Source organism: Arvicola amphibius, chromosome 2 (genome assembly GCF_903992535.2).
Source record: "Arvicola amphibius chromosome 2, mArvAmp1.2, whole genome shotgun sequence".
Lineage (NCBI taxonomy): Eukaryota > Metazoa > Chordata > Mammalia > Rodentia > Cricetidae > Arvicola > Arvicola amphibius.
This window is the reverse complement of record NC_052048.2, coordinates 90,565,640-90,585,975: the sequence shown is the minus strand read 5'-3', so window position 1 is coordinate 90,585,975 and position 20,336 is coordinate 90,565,640. Positions and strand designations below refer to the sequence as shown.

At 34.7% G+C, this 20,336-nt stretch overlaps 1 protein-coding gene across 15 annotated transcripts in view; it reads right to left on the bottom strand.

Annotated features, from left to right (window-relative positions):
• Window positions 1–20,336, bottom strand: part of Pum2 (pumilio RNA binding family member 2) — an 81,917-nt gene that overhangs the window by 31,801 nt on the left and 29,780 nt on the right. For 7 of the 15 annotated variants that reach the window (XM_038317986.1, XM_038317990.1, XM_038317993.1 and 4 more), the window contains 8 exons: window positions 19,803–19,969; window positions 16,783–17,053; window positions 16,478–16,571; window positions 12,874–12,999; window positions 9,792–9,934; window positions 7,965–8,103; window positions 3,647–3,790; window positions 3,241–3,531 (listed from right to left, as the gene is read on the bottom strand). In XM_038317986.1, coding sequence (XP_038173914.1) covers window positions 3,241–3,531; window positions 3,647–3,790; window positions 7,965–8,103; window positions 9,792–9,934; window positions 12,874–12,999; window positions 16,478–16,571; window positions 16,783–17,053; window positions 19,803–19,969 — 1,375 coding nt within the window. The remainder of the gene's footprint in view (window positions 1–3,240; window positions 3,532–3,646; window positions 3,791–7,964; window positions 8,104–9,791; window positions 9,935–12,873; window positions 13,000–16,477; window positions 16,572–16,782; window positions 17,054–19,802; window positions 19,970–20,336) is intronic. The other 8 variants (XM_038317988.1, XM_038317991.1, XM_038317996.1 and 5 more) reach the window with 2 other exon arrangements.

The following is a 20,336-nucleotide window of genomic DNA, read 5'->3' as shown; positions in this document are numbered from 1 at the left end:
ATGGATTAAGGAAAACAATTAGAAAACATAAGTAAACCAAGTTGAGCTTGTAACACAGACAGGAACCATGATTACTCTGGTTTTTGTCAAAATCAAATACCTAAACAGAAAAAAGGGGGGCAGGGACTTATGACACTGCACCACACAAAAGATTAGAATGCAATATTTGACTTTCATAATAGCCAATGCAGTTTCTAAAATCCTGGCAATGTCTTATGGAAAAGTTCACATTTTAAGACGTTACATATGAGAATTAGAATCTGCAAGAAAGTTATGTAAGCTTTAATAGTAAAACTAAATTAAGCCTTAATGTAGTAAATCTTTTTGAGTTGGTGTAGGAAAAATTCTCAATATATGCTATTATCAAACATGCTAATTTAAAAGGACACTGTCAAATGATTGCTTGAAACATTCATTACATACTGTATTTATCTAAGATAACTATTTTAATAATCAATTTATCTGATAAACTGACACCAGCTCTCTACTAATAGCAGCTGCATTATCATTCTTTTGCCAAATGAGCAAAAAAAAAAAAAAAAAACTAGTTATGACACATGCAATAGCCCTCCAAAAAGAAAATATATTTTTTGAACTTTTTTTTTGGGGGCGGGGGGTGTGTTTTCGAGACAGGGTTTCTCTGTAGCTTTGGAGCCTGTCCTGGAACTAGCTCTTGTAGACCAGACTGGCCTCAAACTCATAGAGATCCGCCTGCCTCTGCCTCCCAAGTGCTGGGATTAAAGGCGTGCGCCACCACCGCCCGGCCAATTTTTTAAAGTATTTTTAAAAAGACAAATTTTTTAAAAAAAAAAGTCAGAAATTGCCTCAATACATAAAGCTCTTTTTCCTACAACACTGACAAATGAAACATACCTAAAATAGCTTGACAAATGTTGAAATCATTACTCACTCATCAACTATGCATGAGACATTTCATCAAACTTTCAATTAAAATATCACTCTAGAAATAACAGGTAATGGGAAGGATGATTTAATTGCTACATTACATTGGCTACCACTCCCTGGCCAACTGTATTATAAATTGGGGTGTTTAACACTAGTCAACAATAAAACTGTAATATTTGTAAGAAAAATCTATGTAAAAGCAGACAACTGTATTTTAGCTTCCACTTAAGTGTGCCATTGTGTGATACGGAGGGTAACAGACCTGTTTCAATAATATGTATATAAAGCACTTGAATGGATTCTCACAAAAATGTCCAAAAGAATGGTGAAGATGAAATTTGATTATTTAGAGGCAGTTATAAGTGTCAAGTGTAAGGCCCCTATTTTTAATTTAAAATTTCTATTTCATTTTTACATGGTACTAGGAATTGAACCCAGGGCCTAATGCACACTAGAAAACTGCTCTAATGCTGAGCTATGTGCTAGTCTTATTGTTCCTAAAAGCAAGTTTAAATGACTTATTTACCAGACCAGGCATCAGAATAAAGTGAGAGGCATGAGGTTAGTTCTGAGACCAGTTCCTTAAAATAAGGGAAATTCCTCAACTAAGACAAATGGGAATCTGAAAGAACCAAGTTGAGTGACCTAAAAATCTGCACCAGAGCATCAGCAATATATTAGAGAAAGGAATATGGAGTTTATCAAAGCTGTTCCAAACCCCCACCTCCAAGGATAATAAGGGGACAACATCTATAGTTTAGAAACTATGTTGTGACCAGGATATTTCTATTTTAAGATATATGTTCTTTCACTTTTCCTCAGAATATTTAGGATTCTTTGGGGATAATGTCTCAACTCAGTTAGAATCAAAGAATGAATTTCATGAGTGCATCACTTGGACATTAAAATAATCAACTGCAAAGAAATGAAATCAGAAGAAAATTTAAAGGATTTGGTGGTAAAGTTGGCTCAATCTCTAAGAGCACTGGCTGCTCATTCAGAGGAAACCCAGCATCCACTTGGTGGCTCACAACCAACTGTAACTCCAATTCTAGAGGATCCGACACCCTCTTCTGGCATCTGAGGACACTGCACACATGTGGTGCAAAGACATACATGCAGGCACAACACCCATACACATAAAATAAAATGGAAAAATAAGTGAACACAATCCCCAAATTCACCAGATTTGCCCTAAGTTGTGCTAATTATTCAGGAAATTTTGTTAGGCAAGTATGACATTCCTTTATTATGTTTCATTGGAACCGAAGGTGCCTTTTATTCCCTACAATTTTATAACTGTTCTAGTCATTTCTGCTACAAAGATGAATATTAAAAGTTTAGAAGGCACATCAATAAGATGGCAAGCACCCAATAACTAGCACTGTACTAGTTTTGCCATTTTCTTTCTTTTCTGGGACAGAGACAGGGTCTCATGAAGCTAGGTTGGTCTCAAGTTCACTATATAAGAAAAGATGACCATGAACTTCTGATTCTAAAGTATTGAATTATGAACCTGCACCACCACACCCAGTTTATGCTGTGCATGCTAGACAAGCACTCTACCAACTGAGCTATACCCAAAGACCCAGTTTTTTCATTTTCCACATCAGAAAAGAATATGAAGTGGTAAGAAAATAGATGGAAAACAAGTATTAAGGATTCTAGAGCATTAAATATAAATGTTCAAGATTTTGGATTATAGAAAAATCCCTTGAAGTCCAAATTCATATTTGAGCCCTCTCGAAGGCCAATTATATCAACAGAATTAGGGTAAGCTGTCCTTACCTAATGTGAATGTTTTGAAACTGTAATTTCTTAAAATAAGTAAGAGGCAATCTATTATACTAATTTTAATAAAAAACGCTAAATTATTTAAGTATAGTTTCTTAAAGGACTGTTTAGTGTTTCAATATTTATTTACATGTTATGTCAACTAGAGAAAATCATTATCAGCTACCCAAACCTAGTAAGAATGCAATAATGTACGAAAGAACATAATAATGACTATTTTTGTAGTTATATTATCCGTATTTTAGGTGGCAAGGTATTTACCTCCTCCAACATTATGGAAAATAATGAAGAACTAGTGATTTACAAAATTTAGAGTACTAAATTCTTAAAAGCTGGAGGTATGGGAAGATGGACTGCTGAAATGAGCTCAACATTTACAAATCCTGAAAGATTGACAGGAATTCTGTGAAATTAAACTAAAAGGCCCACACTTTATTCCTATCCCTCCTACACTATGCTGTTACTGCTTATCTTTATATTAAAAACCCAAATACCTCAAGCACTCTTAGAAAAGTATACTCATTTTTAAAACAAACTTACCTGATGAGCCAAATCCACTGAGGGCTGAGCCTATAGCAGCTCCCAAAGAGCTACCACTTCCAAAGCCAAGAGATGCGCTTCCAGGTTGGCCAGGTCCGTGAGAAAACAAAGAGCTGCTCTGGGAGCTGTTAGTCAAAGAGCTGCTCCCATAAAATGAATTAGACTGCAGGTTAGAGCTTGGCTGCTGCTGCTGAGGCTGCTGTGGTGGCTGAGTGCCAATTGGCCGAAACAGGCCATTTGTGCTGCCCGTGAGACTATTTGTAGTTCCTCCAGCTGCTGCTGCTGCTGCTGCAAAACAAATTTCAGATACTTCTTGAAACTACCCAGAAAAGAATAAATATACATATTTAACCAAAAAAATTAAACTGCAGAAAAAAAAATCTCTAAAAATATTGATTATACTAACCAGCTTGTGCTGCTGCTGAACTAATTAAGACAGGTGTCGGAGCCATTAACCGTACTGGAGCTCCAAGGCCAGTTCTTGCTCCAGGGCCAACCACTAAGGCACCAGTCTGATCATAATAGGCAGTTGGAGCTAGTACTTGGTAGCCTAGATAACATCAAAATGAGTACTGATTAATGAAAACACTTTACTACAGAAAACATGAACGGCTACTTATAGGTTATGAAAACTTACTTTCCTTAAAATAGAAGCTATAGGCTACCAACAACTAAATTAGAAAAATATTACCATTTGGTTATGAAGACAGTGGCTTGAAAGACATAAGGAAGTGAGTCTATAAACAAGTTTACCATGTAAATTTTAGAACAAATGCCTCATTATCAATATTCTCTTAGACTTTCACTTGTAAGCACTGCTTTAAAAATCTTGAAATATGGGGTCTAGAAAAATGGCTTAGAGACTAAGAACATTCGCTATCGTAACAAAGGACATGGGTTCAGTTCCTAACCCCTTCATGGCAGTTTGAGCGATTTCAAGGGATCTAGTATATCCATGTAAGCAAAATACTCATATACATTAAATAAAAATAAATATATTTTTTAAAAGTTCTGTAAGTTCAAGATGCCAGCCTGGTCTACACTAACTAAAGTTCTAGGACTGCCAGAGCTACAGCTACATAGTGAAACCCTATTTCAACAACCCCTGCCCCTGAAAAGAAGTTAAGCAATTTTCTTAAATATAATCTGAACAGATAACATATCAGTAAGAGTCTCTTTGTGAAGATTCTCACACAGGCATCTGATTCTCTTTCACTCTAGACATCATGTAAAGAATAGGACAGCTTTACTGTAGGCTTGTGTACGAGGCAGATAACGTTTTCACATAAAAAAAATACAGGAAAGTGAAATTCACCTCTAAGCAGTTTCTCTCACGGGAATTCTTCCTCTGAACCAAAAACACACAAAAATTACTCACGTGACAACTTTGTTAATCTCCCCAAGGATAGTACATAATAAATACTGCTCAAGGCACTGGAGAAAGGTTAACCATGACTAACAGACATTTTGGGGCTATAAGGTTTAATTCTCTCCTAGAACTCAAATTGAGAAAGACTTGTCTTACATAGCTATCTCTGTAAAATGTATTAATAACTTTTATGCTCTCATGCTTCAAAAACATGGAACACACCAATTACACAAACACAGCAATTCTGAACTGTATTTTATCATGACCACGCAGAAACAAAATCATAGTAAAATTACAATAACAAAGAGGCTTCAAAAACAGGCAAATTCAGTTTGTTAATGAACTATATTGGGATAAACATTTTATCATTATAACCAAAATACAAGATTCAAAGACCGCTCCCACTCAGAAGCATTATGTCTAGTTAGCAAGTAAAGATGATCCCTGTCAAGCCCGATGATCTGAGTTCTATCCTATAATCACAATCAGTATACGTCTTCCAACCTCGACAAACTTGCTCCCCGTGCCTCAACTAAATGAATAAATGTTGAAAGAAAGAAAGAAAGAAAGAAAGAAAGAAAGAAAGAAAGAAAGAAAGAAAGAAAGAAAGAAAGAAAGAAAGAAAGCCAGCCAGCCAGCCAGCCAGCCAGCCAGCCAGCCAGGCAGCCAGCCAGCCAGCCAGGCAGCCAGGCAGCCAGGCAGCCAGCCCATTCGGATACTGGGTTGCAGAAATGCTTTAGAAAAAAATACTTAAATGATGCATATAAATTCCCAATAGCAATTTACCTAGTCCTATAAGACCTGTTCATGTGGCTGGAAAGATGGCTCAGTGGTTAAGAGCTTTGGTTGCTCTTCCAGAGATTCTAAGTTCAATTCCCAGCAACCACATGGTGGCTCACAACCATTTGTAATGTGATCTGACGCCCTCTTCTGTCATGCGGGACTACATGGAGGCAGAATGTTGTATACTTAATAAATAAGTAAATAAATCTTAAAAAAAAAAAAAAACCGAAGAAACAAAAATAAGACCTATTCATCTGACACTGTAAATCTCTCTTAATTCATCCATTCTCACTATTCCTGCCCAAATGGATTGATAGGTTATGTCCCTTATCTTACCTTTATTTATTTATATATATATATATTTGGTTTTTCGAGACAGGGTTTCCCTGTAGTTTCTAGAGCCTGTCCTGGAACTAGCTCTTGTAGACCAGGCTGGCCTCGAACTCGCAGAGATCCGCCTGCCTCTGCCTTTATAATTTTAAGCTCCAGTTATCTTTCAATAACCAATTTGCTATCACCTCTCCTCAATACTTTCCAAAAGGTTTAAAATGAAAGCAAAAGCTCTGAATGTAGTCCACAGGGTAATCCACTTGGTCTCCAACCTATACCTTACATGTTCTGGAAATATGGATGTTCAAATTCCCCAAGGGCCACATGTTGCTCATCACTATAGGGTGTACTGTTTCCTTGTATCATGTTTTTCTTCCTATCTCATTCCCAATGAACTGTTCACACACTTACCCACCTGACATATTTATCAAATATTTACCATTATGTCAGGTAGGAGGAACAATTTAAAAAAAAAAAAAAAAAACAACTTTGTTCCAAAGAAATTATTTTCTACCACAAACACAGCAAAATAAACAATAAGTAAAAGATAGGCTGGAGAGATGGCTCAGCAGTTAGGAGTACACACTGCTCTATTAGAGGACCAAAGTTCAGATCTCAGAACCCAGGTTGGGTGACTCACAGGTGTTTTTAACTCTTGTTCCTACTTCTGGCTTCTATAGGCACCTACACACACACATGTAATAAATAATGATAGGTAACAAATAAATCTTTTTAAAAAGTAAAAGAATATGCCAAGAGTTTTAAGTACTGAAAAGGAAGAAACTAAAAACAGACTATATTAGTAGCACTAGCTACTAACAGCAGGGTCAACAATTTTAAGTTATAGGTGAAACAAAATTCTCTGTAACACAATATTATGTAAAAATGCCAAAGAAATTAGAGGACAAGCCAAAAAGATTTGTATAAGAGGTGTTCTCCTAATAGTGGAACAGAGAGTAAGCCCCTAATAAGGCTGAAACCAGGTAAGAGATGGAGAGTTAGCCAAATGGGCAAGAAGACAGTTCCTAAGAGCCCACTGTAAGGACTTAAGACTTTTATTTAGAAAAGGAGGAAACCATTAGAGGATCAATCATGAGAAGAACAACAGGGGGCTGGAGAGATGGCTCAGTGGTTAAGAGCACTGACTGCTTGTCCAGAGGTCCTGAGTTCAATTCCCAGCAACCTGGAGCCCTCTTCTGGTCTACAGGCAGGACACTGTATAAATAAATAAATGAATCTTAAAAAAAAAAAAAAAAAAAGAACAGATCATCTCTTTCATGCTAGACATGCTGTAAAGAATAGGCTCTAAGGACAGAATCTCTCTGTAAGGGCAGAAAAGATGAACTACTGAAGCCTGGATGGAAAGCTAATCCAGGTAATATATAGCCTGTATAGGCCAAGTGACGGAAACAAAAAGGAGACTGGATTCTTAAAAATACCTATTGAGAACACATGTAGATTATAAGGGGAAAAAAAGGAGCTGCATTATTTACATTTATAATAGACCTATTTATAACACATATATGGACATAAAAATGCAAATTTACTCAGTCCACAATTCCCAGTTTATTAACATGAAATTCTACAGTTCTCTTTCTCTCTTGAAATGTGGATAGGTACTGGCTTGTATGTATATCTGTGCAACATGTGCCTGCCTGGTGCCAGCAGATGCCAGGAAAGGGTGTTGGATGCCCTAGACCACAAATTAGATGGTCATGAGATACCATATGGGTTCTGAGAATCAAATCACTCTAAAGGTGACAACCTGATCTCTTAATCACTAAGCCATCTTCCCAGCTCCTATTTCTGGCTCTTTGTGATAGGTAAAATTTCCCTGATGTTGCATAACAACATGTGATATTGTCAATTTTAGTTATCAACTTGACAATCTAGAATTGGCTGGAAGAAGACTCTTAGAATGTGAGAAGTTATCTTACTTAAAGGGGAAAGTCACTGTGGTTGACATCAGAAACAACAAAAAAAGATAGCTATGTGAGAATTCTGATATATTCTTGTCATTCCCACAACTAGGTTTCACAAAACAAAAACATTTGATTTCAAAGTATCTGGATCTGGGTTGTAAATAATGTATTACCAAGTAGGCAAAGCGTCAAAGATTTTGAGTTACTCACTCCTCATTTAACATTTTAAATCTCTTGTGCTCTGCCCGCCACCTCCAATCACCCAATCAAGCAAAGACAATCTCCCCAAACTACAGTTATATACCAAACTACTTATATACCTGGCATGCCTGCAGCAAGACCCTGACCAAAAGCCAAAGTTGGGTTTGCAGCTGCAGCTGCTGCAAGTGATTCTGCTTGCTGCCCTTGTTGGCCCTGACTGGGAGTAATAGGACGCTGACCTGCTCCAGCACGAAGAACCTAGAAAGGACAAATGACTCTCTTAAAGCAATATAATAACGAATTCATCTCAGACAACTATGTACATATCACAAGTAGATTTTTGGATCTTCTTTGAAGAATGAAATGTAAATTTACCATGAAAGGTTATAAATGATTTTTATCATTAAAAGATATTTAGTTCTTAACTATAATGATCTATAAAGAAACATGGAGGTCCTAGGTCTTTGGGTAACAGTCATTTCTAATATTTATGCCCTTCTTTTTTCTCACAAAAAAAAAACCCTTCTGATTAAAGAAATAGATAATCTTAAAATTTTATTACAATTATTTTCCAAGGCTGAAAAATGAAACATGACATGAAAAGCCAAAAGGAAGAAACTATGATTTGTCTTTGAGATTGTGACACAGCAAGAAATAAAACACACACAAAAAAAACAAGGAAACAACAGAAACAAACAAACAAAAAACCAAACTGAACCAAAACAAACAAGCAAACCCTCAAAACAAAATTTTGGAATCCAGGGAACTTTAGCTCATTTCAGCATGAACTCTTCATACGAAAAATATAAAGCACACAACCACGATGAAATTAATAATACATTTTACAAATATTCAAATAATTCAGGGAAGAGTGGAATCAACCTAAGTACACACATTCGTCAGCAACATATATCTGGTTAAAGATATAGGCTAAAAGAAATTATTAAATGACATATGATAAATAATGGCTGAGCTAAACAATAGCTTCTACAGAGCATCTATATCATTAAAAAATATTTTAAAAAAGTCAAAGCAAAAATTAGCAACCAAGCAAACAGCAAAGTATTTACTATTAAGTTGCTTTTGTAGAAATAAGATGAATATGGAGAATTTCCATACTTACCAACAATGTATTTACATTTATCATAATTTTTGAAAAGGCCAGGAATAAGATAATCTTCTCTGGAGGAAGAGACAGGAGGATCTCTGTGGGTTTGAGGCCCTCCTACGCTATACAGCAAAACCCTGTCAAAAAAGCTCTACCTAATTAATAATTTAAGAAATCAAAGGTAACTTAGAGTGAAAATGTTTTACTTTTTCTTGATTAAAAATGTAAAGCACTTGAATATTTTCCACCTTTTACTTAATATATAAGACAAGCAAGCTCTTTGATATGGACATCAATAATGTAGATTTTTGTTGTTTCTTGAAGCAAGGTCTCACTATTCATAATGGACTGGCCTCAGATTCATGACCTTCATTCCTCCGTGATGGGGATTAGAGACACCAGTTCAGATGTATTAGCAGTATTTTTTTCTCTTTTCTTTTCTTTTCTTTTTTTTCCCTCGTTTGGTTTTTGAGACAGTGTTTCTATATGTAATAGCCCTGGCTGTCCTGGAACTCACTCTGTAGACCACCGTAGCCTTGAACTCACAGAGATCTGTCTGCCTCTGCCTCAGGAACGATGGAATTAAAGGTGTGTGCAACCAGCGCCCACCAACAACTTTTTAAGAAGTAATGAAATTAAGTTTTAAAATGGCTAGACATCCGAAGAAAGTAAAATAACAATGATGATCAGAATATAAAAACAAAAGTCAGCAACTAATTGTGCATCAACTATATATACTAAGTACCATGCTACCTACTGAGGAAACAGAAATTTTTTAAATACCAGAAACTCATAGAATTTAGAGAATTCTCAGTTTATTTCATGAAGAGAGGCCTACCTGCTGCTGTCCAGGCTGAGCTTGTGATGCTGCTTGCTGATTGGCTGTGTTGTTTGCCGCAGCTGCAGCTTGCTGCTGAAATAAATTGGCTGGATACACCCCCCACGGAACACCGTAATACTGAGGTGGAACCACTGCTGGACCTAAACCCCACATGCCCCACCAAAAGAAAAAAAAGTCACTAGATTTTATATGAGATCAGTTACTATTAAATTATAAAGGGATACAAGCATAAGCTGACCATATCCTTGTAATTTTTTTTCTGCTCACCCACACTGGCTACATCACATTTTTTTGAATCTTTTAAGATATAGTATCATAGTATATCACAGTGGGTTTTTATTTTTTTGTTAAACCGAATAGAGTCTCAGTCCATAGCCAACTGGTCTCAAAACTCTTAATGCCCTGCCTCAGCTTCCAAAGTACTGACAAGTATGTATCTCCATATCCAGCTTAGTACTGATTGTCAAAGACTAGAGCATTAATGACAGCAGTGGCCTTACTAAATTGACTTGAAACAAAACTCAAGGCTATTAATGAAATGACAGACACTATCATTCACAAGTACTGACTGTCAATGTATGGGTCTAGTATAGACACAGATAATATGGTACTACATTAGATAACATAAAACTGTAATGCTTCTTAAAGATAATACATTAATTGAAAAAATATTTTTTGCTGATTAAAAAATTTAAAATTTTTACTTTGTAAAAAATTAGTGAACAAACTTGGTGAGAAACAACATTTGCACTGTAAGCCTTCAGTTTTCCTATTTGAAACAGACACCATCCTTACAAGCAATTGAGAATCATAAGAAAACAAATGAGACATTAGTTTATGTGGTCAAGAAAATGAAAGTAGTAGTTAGGACAAGAACTGGATGATTCAAGCAAAGAAAACGAGAGTAAAGAAAGCAAACTAGGCTGGGTAGCAGTGGCACACATCTTTAACCTCACACTTGGGAGGCAGAAGCAGGCAGATCTCTCTGAGTTTAAGGACAGCCTGGTCTACAGAGTGAGTTCTAGTACAGTTAAGAAAACACAGAGAGATCCTGTCTTGAAAAACCAGAAAAAGAAAAAGAGCAAACTAGGAAAACAAAATAAAATGCTTCTGTTCTACTTGGTATCTAATAGATATATAGAATAAAAGATAAGCCTACCAAAAGGAATGAGTAAATGTCCTGATTTCCGACAGATAATAACAGATGTCCTGATAACCATGTCAAATCAAATTAGGATATCTAACTTGTTTACTTTAAAAATCCAGTCACCTTGTTTAGAAAAAAATAAAGCCCAGCACAAATAAACAAATCACTAAAATTAAAAGCTCTTCTAAACTTAAAGGCAAAATATATTTCTAAATAAAGATAGCAATGTAAACACAACCTATATGGTGAAGATGTTTGAACACAATCATGAGACTAGAGAGGTGGCTTTGTGGTTAAAAGCACTGACTATTTTTTCAGAGGACCCAGGTTCAATTCCCAGCACCGACATGGCAGCTCATAACTGTCTGTAACTCCAGTTCTGGGGTATCTAAAACCTTTACACCAATGCACATTAAAAAAATAAAAATAAAATCATAAAGAAATTAAACAGTGTAAACCAGGCAGTGTTGGTACATGCCTTTAATCCCAGCACTAGGGAGGCAGAGGCAGGCGGAGCTCTGTGAGTTCAAGGCCAACATAGTCTACTAAAACTAATTCCAGGACAGGCTCCAAAGCTACAGTCAAACGCTGTCTCAAAAAACAAAACAAAACAAAAAAAAAAAAAACCAAAAAAACCAAAAAACAAAAAAACCAAAAAAACACACCTCAAACTAACAAGAGCCTCTATATTCAGTATAGACAGAAACAAACAAGTGGGAGTCTGAGCAAGAGTCCTAATTGAGATGTGCTCTACAAGTATAGTAGGATTTTCAAGATTTAGCATGAAAACAGTGCAAAATCTATTAATAGTTTTAAAATACTGATTAGATATTAAAACTAAAGTACTTTCATCTGTTCCTTTACTTCTGTATTATGGCTATCCGAAAAATTGGTAAGCTGTACTTTATGTCTTATAATAAGTACATTCTACTGGACACTCATGGTGCTAAAGGGCCCAAGATAAATGACCACTTGAAGTTGCTTTTTTCAGTCCTATAGGTCATGCACACATATGTCTACTAACATTAACATATTAATATTCAGTTAAATGGTACCAGAAAATGCACATTCTTATGGAATTACATGGTACAGATTTCTTTCAGTCTAGTCTAAATCAGACAGCAAATAGGAATTTGAGATCAGTTTTTCTTTCATTTTTTAAAAGCAATGTCTTAAGTTTGAAAATTCACAAAAAGATGGACTGTCCAACAGTCATAAATAGTAACTGGTGACAATTACTTCATTGAAGGTATCTCTGAAAGGCAGAAGTACCAGTGACATTTTCAGAGTTACTCCACCAGCAGACTCATGCCAGTCAATCCATGAAGGACAACACAGTCTTGCTTTTATAATCAATATAAATACTTAAGGACTAAATATATTTCTGTATCTGTAGTCAATTCAACCTAAATCAACTTTCCCCCAATGACTTTATAAAACCAGAAAATTATTCTATCACCAAAAGCAGTTAATACAGCTTTGGCTTACAGGAATAACTTTCGGTAAAGTTCCTTCCATACTTTTTGCACCTCAGCTTGCTTGTAATGCTTAAGAAACTTCTAGATATGCATTCTTTTCAAGAAGAGTTTCACCTACCACCAGATTATGTTCTGAAAAATAATGTCACTTTGTTTTGTGAGTACTGGGATCAGTTTTCAAATGAAGATGTATGGTCCACATTGTAGGACTTCTAAGTTACAAACCAGAAGTAAAAACCAACTAACTAGACACAGGGATGAAAAAGAGTTACTGCTGCCTTGTTGCTGCTCTGTAATAGTTGAAAAATGAACTAACTCCCTGCAAATTTCAGTTAACTACTAACAATATATTAGTTTCTCAGAGGAACGCCAAATTGCTCATAGACAAAAATAAAACTTACATCAAGGTTAAAACTAAATTCATAACAAGTAACAATGATGAACAACAAGTTACCTGCTAATGTTGCTGCTGCAGCCAATCCTGCTGCAGTATACGGGTCGGTCCCTGGAGGAGCAGCACTAATAATATATGGATTTGGCACAAATGCAGCTGGAGCAAGGCCTGCTGAGAATACACCAGCTATATTTAAAAGGGTGAGAAATAATAAATAAAAATGTAAAGTATTTCTTCACTAGGTAAAAACATTTCTATTCTAAATTTGTAGTGGGACCATGTATGATTAAGGGTTCAATTTTTTTTTTTTACTGAATAACCCCTTTTACATAACAGATAACACCACTGTTTTATAGGGCTTTACAGATATTAAATATATGAAATGAAGGTATAGTGTTAATTAATAAATATACAGTAGTCAGGCATTGGTAGTGTATGCCTTTAATCCCAGCACTCAGGTGGAAGAGAGGCAGATCTCAAGTTTGAGGCCAGTCTGTTCTACATAGTAAATTTCAGAACAGCCAGGGCTTCACAAAGGAACCCTGCCTCAAAAACCAAAAAAAAAAAAAAAAAAAAAAAAAAAACACCACCAAGTAAGTGTTTGGATCTAGATCTATTATTATTCAGTAGTTGTTTCTCATTCAAGCTTTTAGCATAATTGAGCTAAGAATTTAGTGAAGAATTGACAGAAAAATAATTACCAATGAAAATATAACCCGATGTGTTTTTTTAGCATAGAGAAAAGTAATATCTAACAAACTTTGTAAGTGGTTGGTAAGGTAAAAAAACTTACAGAGTAAAATTAAGTAGTGCTGGAACTATATCTACAAGATTCATCAAGAGCTACCAGGTTCATCCTAAGTGGTCCTTAAGGTAATAGGGAAACAAGAAGGAATTTAAAAGAGAGAGACTTTAAATCTATTTCTGACTTTTAAGATTATTTCTGAATTTAATAGAAGTCCATACAGATTAAGTAAAAAAACGAAAAGGATTAAACAAACAAAAAAACCCTATGTATTTGCAGCATTGTTAATAGAGAAGGAACTTCTAGGCACTGACAACTACCATACACAAAACAAGATATGCACCATATCAATGTAAAACACTGGAACTAAGATTAAAATGTGGAACCGAGTAAAGCATGGCAGTGGTGGCCCATGTCTTTAATCCTAGCACTCCGGAGGCGGAGACAGGCAGATCTTTGTGAATTTGAAACCAGCCTGGTCTACAAATCCAGGGCACCCAGAACTGTTACACAGAAAAACCCTGTCTCACAAAACAAAACAAATACATGTAATCAAGTTTGATAGCTTATAATTCCTTAGAAATATTTTCAAATTATTCAGGTTTCCTAAATTTTCATCAAGCTGTCAAGATGGTTTCAGATCAACTAAATTCAACAAGTACCAACTACTGAATAAACTCTGACACATAAAAATCAAATTTTCTTAAATTCATTTCATTAAAGCAAGTATTATGTTAACAAAACTTGACAACTCCAAACCACAAGAGACTGATATCACTTATGAATTGAGGATTAAGAGCTGTATAGATTAGTTCAGCAGTTAAATGTTTGCTGCTCTTACAGAGGATACAATTCTTTTCCAGTATCATAGCTATAATACACAGACTCTGCTACCCTTTTATGAGCTCAAAGGGCACTAACATGCACATGCTCACACTAACTGAACCCACATACACACGAATAAAAATAAATATTAAATTTTTAAAAGAAAAGAAATTGAGGGAAATCAAACCCAGGGTTTCACGTGTGCTAGGCAAGCACGTTACCAATTGTGCTACACCACATGACCTCTGGATCTGAACACAAGAATGACAGTTTGCATTCATTAATAAGGGTAATTTATGTCATGTTCATATTTCCTAAGTATGTTTTAAAAATCCAATTTGATCTTCTGAAAGTAGATTAGATGATTCTGAAGTTCATACCAACAAAACAAAACAAAAAAAATCCCTCCAAAATCTTTACAAAATCCAAAGATTTTGTGAAATTTTAAAAGATACCATAAAGTGCCAATACAACACCTGTTATGTTTCACGAGCAGGTAAGAACCACTACATTTTCAACAGTAAAGAGAAGGACTGAATTAATAAAGACATGAATAAAGAAGGTCCAAGAAGAAATGAGGCCAGAATAGATTCTGCAATTAGGGAGAAATTATAAATGCATCTATCCTTGTAAAGATCCAAAGTAAAATTCCTACAAAGTCTTAGCAGCACTAATACAACAATACACATCTGAAGGAAGAGAAACAAGTTGGTCCTTACAGAGCACTTGTGGGCTGGGAATACAGCTCAGGGGGAGACACCCAGGGACTACACAGAAGGTCATAAATTCAATCCCCAGCACCAAACAAACAAACAAACAAAAACAACAACAAAAATCACCACAAAAAAATACCTGAAACTTTTTCAACTAAATAATAAATCAAAATCAGACAGACAAATCTAGAGTAACGGGATTATACAAAGTAATTTATATACTATATCAATGTTATATTGCCTATTTTAATGTACAATAATAATTACTTTTCTCTATTTTCTTGAGACAGGGTTTCTCTGAGTAAACTGACTGTCCTGGAACTCACTCTGTAGACCAGGCTGGCCTCGAACTCACAGAAATCCACCTGCCTCTGCCTCCTGAGTGCTGGGATTAAAGGCATGCCACACTACCACCCAGCTAATGTACTATAACTATTTAAGAAGGAAGATTAGAAGAAGCTAAATAGAAGGGTATAAGGGAATTCTCCATATTGGTTGAATTTCACAAAACTATAATTACCCTTTAAAAAGCCCACAACTATATTGCATTTAAACATTTTATCTCACTCTATATTCTAATTAGAAAGAGAGTGAGAATCAGAGCTGACAGAAGAAAAACAAAACAGCTATTAGCAGGATTTATCAATGTTGAGAAACAGTAAAGATGTGTACTTGATAGGTAAAAACAAAGATAAAACTAACCCTAATATAAACAACAAAACATGTACAAGGCTTGAATTTTATCAGTAATAAATATATAATTGAGTTAGTTCACATTAGTTAAAACGAGATATCAAAAAAACCAAATATTTTAAAGAAAATCTGTTAGGATTATTGTTTTTGAATAATTCTATTCTGACAGGATAGTAGATATAAATAACATTTTGTTTCTGGGCATTGATTCTTAACTATTCACTGGAAAAAATCTTAGGAACTAAGAATGTTTATTAAGTATATATTTTCAAATTTTAAAATGTTGTGTGTATATATGTATGTGTGTGTGTTTTCTTGCCACAGAACACATGTTGAGGTCAGAGGACAACCTAGAGAGGGCCTGGTGCTGCTCTCCTACCATAGATCCTGGAGATTAATATTAAATTTGGGTCAGGCTTTGTGACAAACACCTTCACCCAACAATTTTGCAGGCCTAAATTACAGATATTTAACCAAATACAAAAAAAAAAAAAAAAAAAAAGGAAAATCAAAAAAACAACTCCCTCCCTTAATCAATCTGGAGTACGCAATCTTTTACTACTTACCTCAAAGATATTTTTAAAATAAACAAAATGTCACCAAATCAAGAAATGAAAATAGAAACATTTCATATACGTTAACGTAAGATTTTTCTGACAATGAAAAAGGAAAATTCATAAATACTTACCTATATGTGGCTGCTGAGCTGCTGCTAATGCATATTGCTGCTGTTGAGCTGCAGTTAACTGCTGAACTGTTAGTGCATTAGTCCTCTGAAAGAGCTAGCAGGAAAAATATTTAATACAAAGATTAATACCAAGACACTGCAATTCTTATTAGAAAGTTGTGAATATTTTAAACACTTATTTGAAGAACTTTCTTAACCATAATCATATTTTAATGAAACATTGTTAAAATCCCTATCATTCATGTTAATGATTCACAGCACTTTGGCTACACGAGTAAAAAGATTGCTATAAAAAGCATGCTTACCTGCTGCTGGGAATTGTAGTCAAAAAGGCCTACAGTAGCTCCCGAAGAGTCCATGGGTACCTGATTACCAGGATAGTCAAACTGTAAGGAATCCAGACCAACTTGGTCCATGGCATCCAGATTCTGAGTTTCAGGATTTGAAAATTCTTCAACAAGTGGTTTGTTAGCTGTAGGATTAGGAAGAGGACCCAATCCTTCTGGGGGATTAGTACTGGGGCCAAGACGCTCAACTACTTCAGTTGGAGAGGCTTGACGACTTCCAGGAGTACGACTAAATAAAGAAAATAGAAAAGCACTATGGGTAAAAGTAGCAAGTCAAAGGGTAAATTGGTAAAGTTAAAAAAAAAAAAACGATCCCCAAAATATAAAGGTTTTCTGAGCCATCAACTATTACATTTCTCACACTTTTTTCTATTTAATAACTGATTAAGAGTTGACATAGTTTCAGTATTTTTATTACATCAATTTGAATACCATATCATATAATTCAATTATACAAGTTAATACCAATACACAGGTAAGAAAAGTTGTCCATTATTACATCTTAGGACTATACCATCTAAAACTTTTGTCTAAAATCATAGACAAAAATTAAGTAAGAAAAACAAGCTACTAGACAAATATGGAAAGGTTAAAAATAAAAATCCACTCAACAACAAAACAAAAAACAACCAGACATCATGGTTATGGTTTTAATTACCGAAAGAAGTCTTAACTAAAACAAAAGGCTGCCTTGTGACTCTGGGGTTTTCTAAGCAATTTCTTTTTTATCATTTGGGCCTGTTTCCTTAATCAGAATGAATGTATGACTGGGTAGCTCGTTATAACTAAAAGAATGAGAGAAAGAATGAGCAAAAAAGCAAACAGCAGCCAATCAACCAGCCTGCCTTCTCGAAAGCCCCATATAATAGTTACCTAAAAATCATCGTTATTTCTGTTGAAACAATCAAGATATATAAATGTAGAAAATTTTCAAAACTTAAAGTACATAAAAAACACACAAAAAAATTCTATATAAACAAAATAAAATGTAACATTTCTCTATCATACTATGGCTTCTCCCCTGGTATCCCCAAGAAATCCATTAATATTGAATTAAAATTTCAGCACTGGTTTCCCTTTGCATCAACATCCCTTCATGTTTCTAACATTCTTTTTACATTATGTTTAATCCTCAATTACAGTCTATCTCTTCTACATATATACTTCCTCCAAGTGTACTGCTTTGAGGAACTAACTATGCATTCACTCAAAGTATAAGCAAAGCATAAGTATGTAAGCTTAGTGGCAATATGGCACTTTACTTAATGCCAGCTATTCCATCGAACCTAACAAACCCTAATCTGAGGTATTCTACATCAGCCTAAATTTGCTAGCATATACAGAGCAGTTTACAAAGTAACTATTAATTATAAGATCAGTTCATTAAGCATTTAAACATTCATGCTACTTTCTAGTCACTGTCTTTGCAATACTACAAATGTTTTTCGCTTTTAGCAATGCATGGGAACAATGGCTCAAGTTTTTTTTTTTAAACCGCCCACTCGAAACATAAGGGAAAACAGGATATCTTTCAAATCAGCCAATTAGAAAAGGTGGAGTAGTTTTATTTCGGTAATATATAATATGCATTATATATTTATATATGCATTACTCAAATTTTAAGTAATAGTTGAAAAAGACCAATTAGTAACAGCTATTCTTCTGAAGCCTTTTCACATGTCAAGTAGTAATGGATACTTTTTATTTAATTAGTAAATCAAACACATATAAAAACTTAATGGAACAAAAATACTAATACAGTAGTTCATATTTTTGGTGGCCTTTTTCTTTTTCCTCGAGACAGGGTTTCTTTTGTATAGCCCTGGCTAATCTCGAACTCATAGAGATCGCCTGCTTTTATTTCCTGAGTGCTGGGATCAAAGGAGTGCGCTACCACTACCCGGCTCATGTTAATGTTTCTAGGGAGAAATAACCTTTTACATAAAATGAATCAATATAACAAAAGCAGAAAACAACAAAAAAACCATATGCTTTCAGTGGTGCTATTTTCTTGCTATAGTTAATGGTATATTAACACTTCAATTATAAATATATAATCAACTGAGTTTTAAATGCCTGACCTTCACTAAAACATAATAGCAGCAAAGTAAAATCAGGAAAAGGTTCTTTCTTTCTTGTCAAAAGAGGTTTACTGGTTTTGGATGCTTTTTTGCATATGGAACAGAAGAAAATGGAACTTTAATAGTTACTGAAGCAGAAAATGCAGGACTATAAAATGCACCAAATAACTATGCTGTTACTGAACTCGCATGGTCCATGAGGTAAAGAAAGCTCAACTACTACCAGAGGCTGCAGAGGTCAGCCCGAAGCATTAAGTTTCTAACGTACAGTAAGCGTGCAATGCTTATTCTAAAAAACAACAGATAAACAAAAATATGTTATTTAACTGCTAGCAGAAAATAAAAACCTTCAAGAATTCCAAGTTTAAAAGCCAATCATTTCCTATTTGAAGCAACAACTATGTATTAGCACAATTCACAAACTCTATGAAAAACCACTGGTTCCTAAACGAATTTTGCCTCACATATCTAAGATAGGAAAAAAAAAAAAATCAAATGGCCTGGGATGGCGAAGCATTTAATAGAACAATACAAGAGAAAAATCCCACTGGAAGATACTCAAGCACAACTTGAAAGGAGGGGGAAAAATCATATTAAGCCTCTAGTTCATTACTTAGCAAAGAACAAATCTCTAATTTAATTCATAGTTGACAAAAAGTAATCACAGCCTCTAACATTATTCTTCCAACACAACACCCTGTTTTAGATACTGTTTTGAAAATTTTTAATGATTTTTGAACATTAATTCTATAAAAAAATTTCATCCAGATTAACACAAGATACTAAGGAAATAAAGCAACCCTAAATTGGAAAACCATCAAGATAAATTACAACAACTAACTGCAATAACTCCTAAAAGAGATACGTTTTTCTTCTTGAAAAAGTTAAAAATCTTACTTAAAATCTTTGCAATCGGCATCCATTCCATTTGGCAAACCTCTGCCATTTATTTTAGAGTCCTCATCATCTTGTTTAAGATCTCTGTTTTGGTCCTCCTCAAATGGAGAAGCCTTTCCTTTTTGATCTCCTTTCTCAGGTCCATCTGTTTCAGCATCTCTAGTACCCTGAGGAAAAAGAATCTGTTTGATTCTCAATACTTATTATTAACACAAAAAATGGCACCAAAAGGTGACCTAAAACTACCCTATAGGGCATGTAACAATAAAATCAGTAATTTATTTTTTTTAAGTGAACTAATTTAGCAAAGGCCAAAAAAATTAGTAAAACCTAGGCATTTATAACAGAAGGGCTAAATCAACCTTAACTATAGCGATACAGGAAAAGTAGTAACACCACAAATTAGATTACAATATTTAATTCATACATAATTTGATTTAGTTTCAGATTAAATACTATCAGGATTAAGAATTTTAATTTTGTAAAGTTTTACAATATGATTTGGTTTGTTAACACAGTTAAAATATACTTACA